This window comes from Anoplopoma fimbria, chromosome 17 (assembly GCF_027596085.1).
Source record: "Anoplopoma fimbria isolate UVic2021 breed Golden Eagle Sablefish chromosome 17, Afim_UVic_2022, whole genome shotgun sequence".
NCBI lineage: Eukaryota > Metazoa > Chordata > Actinopteri > Perciformes > Anoplopomatidae > Anoplopoma > Anoplopoma fimbria.
This window is the reverse complement of record NC_072465.1, coordinates 3291891-3296479: the sequence shown is the minus strand read 5'-3', so window position 1 is coordinate 3296479 and position 4589 is coordinate 3291891. Positions and strand designations below refer to the sequence as shown.

General features: G+C 38.2%; 1 protein-coding gene across 1 annotated transcript; it reads left to right on the top strand.

The window, feature by feature from the left end:
- The first annotated feature begins 811 nt into the window (after positions 1-811).
- Positions 812-2351, top strand: msx1a (muscle segment homeobox 1a). Its single transcript, XM_054617669.1, has 2 exons — positions 812-1220; positions 1936-2351. Exons 1-2 carry the CDS (start codon positions 812-814, stop codon positions 2349-2351), a joined length of 825 nt encoding a protein of 274 aa, XP_054473644.1.
- The last annotated feature ends 2238 nt before the right edge of the window (positions 2352-4589 follow it).

The window sequence follows — 4589 nt, the reverse complement described above, 5'->3', positions numbered from 1 at the left end:
ACTATACAACTACACAGACAATAAATACACATACTATACAACTACACAGACAATAAATACACATACTATACAACTACACAGACAATAAATACACATACTATACAACTACACAGACACAGACAATAAATACACATACTATACAACTACACAGACAATAAATACACATACTATACTATACAACTACACAGACAATAAATACACATACTATACAACTACACAGACAATAAATACACATACTATACAACTACACAGACAATAAATACACATACTATACAACTACAGACAATAAATACACATACTATACAACTACACAGACAATAAATACACATACTATACAACTACACAGACAATAAATACACATAGACAATAAATACACATACTATACTATACAACTACACAGACAATAAATACACATACTATACAAAGAAATAATGCACATGCCTGTCGCTCATTATAACATGTCAATTACTTAATGCTATGATAATTATAGTGTCATTTTTGTGGGGTTTAGTCTTGATGAAACATTGTTATGAGTTTGTTGTGTTTATGTTTTACCTGAAAGTTGCTTGTTTTAAAAAAAAAAAAAGTCACTGCTGTTAACTTTTTTTTTTTTCATAGTCCAGGACCAGCCCATCTCTCTCCTGATTGGCTGACCTCCCTCCCCATGCCTGCCTTATTACAGCCCTGCACTCCAATCCGGTCACATAAACATGAGGATACCGTCACCTTAGGGCGCACCGCAATCACTTTGAGCAAACCAGACTCAAACCAGTCACAAACCAGTCACCTCACCAGTGCCGGTCGGACCTGTATGGCCCCATCGATCGCCATGTCAGCTTTGACCGCAGGTTTGAAAACTGAAGATCTTCCTCCTCGCTCGGTTCTCGGCAGCAGAGACAAGATGCAGACCAGCCTGAGCTCCACAGAGGAGACCATGAAGCCCAAAGTTGCTATTTTACCGTTCAGTGTCGAGGCTCTGATGGCTGATAGGAAGCCCAGCAGAGAGGCGGTGTCCCCGGACGTTCCCGGGACGTCCCACCCAAGGATGGGTTCTTTCGGGAGTCTGGATACTTCGGGTCCTGCTTTACCCATGAGCTCCTCGTTTTCTGTGGGCGACATCATGAACATGCCAGACGACGTGTTGATTAAACCCGAGAGCCCGGACAGTAACGACCGGACTTCATGGCTGCAGAGTCCTCGCTTTTCTCCCACACCTCCACGTAAGTTTATTATATTATATTCCTTTATTATATTCCTTTATTATATTAAATTTATTAAGTGTTGCAGCAGCTCAACTACACAGACACAGACAATAAATACACATATATATATACAACTACACAGACAATAAATACACATACTATACAACTACACAGACAATAAATACACATACTATACAACTACACAGACAATAAATACACATACTATACAACTACACAGACAATAAATACACATACTATACAACTACACAGACAATAAATACACATACTATACAACTACACAGACAATAAATACACATACTATACAACTACACAGACACAGACAATAAATACACATACTATACAACAAAAAAAAAAAAAAAAAAAAAAAGTTTGGTGTCAGACATAAAAAAAAAAAAAAAAAAAGTTTTAAAAATATTAAAACATACTAAATGTGTGCAATTTTGTAGGTCATGTTTGGATTTTATGATATGATTTCTTTCTTTCTCTTTTTACAATATGATAATTGTATTTTTTGTAGGTCATGTTTGGATTTTATGATATGATTTCTTTCTTTCTCTTTTTACAATATGATAATTGTATTTTTTGTAGGTCATGTTTGGATTTTATGATATGATTTCTTTCTTTCTCTTTTTACAATATGATAATTGTATTCAGTGTATTTCTTTTGCAAACCAGGTCTTTAAATGAAAACTTTTTTTTTCTCCTCCAACAGGCAGGTTGAGTCCTCCTGCTTGTCCTCTGCGGAAACACAAGACCAACAGAAAGCCCCGGACCCCCTTCACCACGTCCCAGCTTCTGGCCCTGGAGAGGAAGTTCCGACAGAAGCAGTACCTGTCCATCGCCGAGCGGGCAGAGTTCTCCAGCTCCCTCAACCTGACTGAGACCCAGGTCAAAATCTGGTTCCAGAACCGGAGAGCCAAAGCCAAACGACTGCAGGAGGCAGAACTTGAGAAACTGAAAATGGCAGCTAAGCCTATGTTGCCTCCAGCTTTCGGGATTTCCTTTCCTCTCGGTGCGCACGTCCCGGGGTCATATGGGTCGCACCCGTTCCAGAGGCACTCGCTGCCGGTCTCCCCCATGGGACTGTACGCCGCTCACGTCGGATACAGCATGTACCACCTTGCTTGACAGGGATGGAAGGACAGTGGGACACAAAAGGGGGGTTTAGACTACTTTGTGAGGACAGGTGAGCTTCGGACAGGTGAGCTGAACACCAAATACTAAATCAAGAGGCCATGCTGGTACTCCACAGGGGGGCCTCCACACAGACCCCCTTCTAAGGACCTTGAAGTTTATCCACTTCTCATGACCTCGCCAGTAAGTTCACACACTGCAAATTTATAATCCAACTTTATTAGTCATTTATTCTTGATTCTTAAATGTGGACTAGATTATATTTGCCAATCAAGAACGTATTGAGAGAAATCTTGTTTCAGAAAATAATCTGACCGTGAGAGTTAATGACTTTAAGGTGGATATTTTTGTGATGGAAAACAATTTAGTAGCTGTATGGGCAGTGAAGTGGACAGTGAGTGGGACAAAGATAGCTTTCCCCTTTACCTACACCAGTCAGGTAAAAGGGGTAATAAAGCAGCTTCTAAGTGAGGCAGAGATCTTATGTTGGGCTGTTGTCACACTGCAAAAAACGAAAATCTTTGAATTATGGGTGACAATAGTGGGTTACTGAAACCAGTGTCAATGAATGCTCTTTGTGAATTTGGAAAACCACAGCATTTGTTTTTTTTATAACAGCACTGTCTGTTGTTGGAATGATTCCCTTCGAAAGGGATATGTGTACTGTAAAATAATGTATATTTGAAGAATATCCTCATTTATATTATGAATATATTTGTGACATAACTTAACAATAAATTGTTTATTCTTTTCATTAAGCAGTTGTTCGTTTTGACTTGCATGATGCCGAAAGACTTTTTCATTTTTACAAATAATTGTACAAAGCAGTAGGAAAAACTATTCCTTGAAATTATATTTCCTATATATTTTTTAATGACAGCTCCAGCTAATACTTACTATTTTACAATTCTTTATCTATTTTGAAGACGAAGTTTTGGCCTGTTCTGAGTGTTGTTACTTGCTGGACATTGTTGCGCATTGAGACAAAGTTTGAAGGCATAATAATAATAATAATAACCAGGCCTTTAAAACCCTGTTAAAAATAGAAATGAGCTAAATTGGTCATTATTAATATAATATTATCCTTTTAGGAATGCCATCGAGAAGTCTGAAGGCTTAAGAACATTGACAATATAATGTCCACATTCCCTCAGTGTAACATATTATTTGGAGGAATGTAATGCTACAGCTGTTGCCTATTGCTTTGAGACAACTAACCTAGATTTTGTTGGCGCCAGAGAGAATTTAGGGGGGGTGGAGATGTGTGTGTGTGGGGTGGAGGACTTCAAAACACACCGATAAATATTGGAGATTCCTCCTCCGAGTTAAATGGCTTGTAAACTATCCACTAGAGTGTCATTATGGCGTGTTTAGGGTGTAAAATGAGCCCCATTATGGAGAAGACAGGGTGTTAGCCCAGCCCATGTGTACAAACATATTACCTTACAAATATTGAGTATATGAAGTTATGAGTAAATATGAAACTCTGTCCTGTTATCTGTTGAAATGGATTTAAACAAAATGCAACTAATTGTTAAGTTTCTTTCAAAAAGGATCAAAATGCTACTTAAAATCAGATCAGCATCAGAGACAGGTCTGACAACTGGTATTTATTAAGCAGGTAGGTAGTGAGTGAGTGAGCAGAACAGGACCTTAAAAGGTTAAATATATTAACATGTTAAAATATTTTACACAGATTCTTCTAGCTCGTCGGATCAATACATTGTTTTTTGTGTGTTTTAACAGGCTTTATTGATAGTAAAAAGCATTTCTGATAGTGAATTTTATATATGAGTGCTCATTTTCTTGCCATCAGGAAGACTTAAATGAGACAATTACAGAGCACTCAGAAAGGCTTTTTTTCTGTTGACTTCTCTGCTGTTCAGGAAGGGGTTAAATTGCAGTAAAATAATTGCTGTAATGAGCAAAGGCTCCAGAGAGGCTGTAGCTCCAGGCAAGGCGGAACTTTTATCATTCCTAAAATGTCAACGGGGGACTGGGACGGGCAACACTTCTCCTCCACTGACAAGCTGCTGTCCTCAACCCTGAACCCTCAACCAGGCCTGATTTACTCCAACACACATTTTGTGTTGTTTTGCAGCCTAATACAATGAGTTTCAACTTATAGTTTTACCTTAAAGTTGACCTAAATACTGGTTTTGTTGTATTTATTTGGTCATTGCATTCACCTCTTGACAATGACATGAATTAACACATAATCACATGGATGGA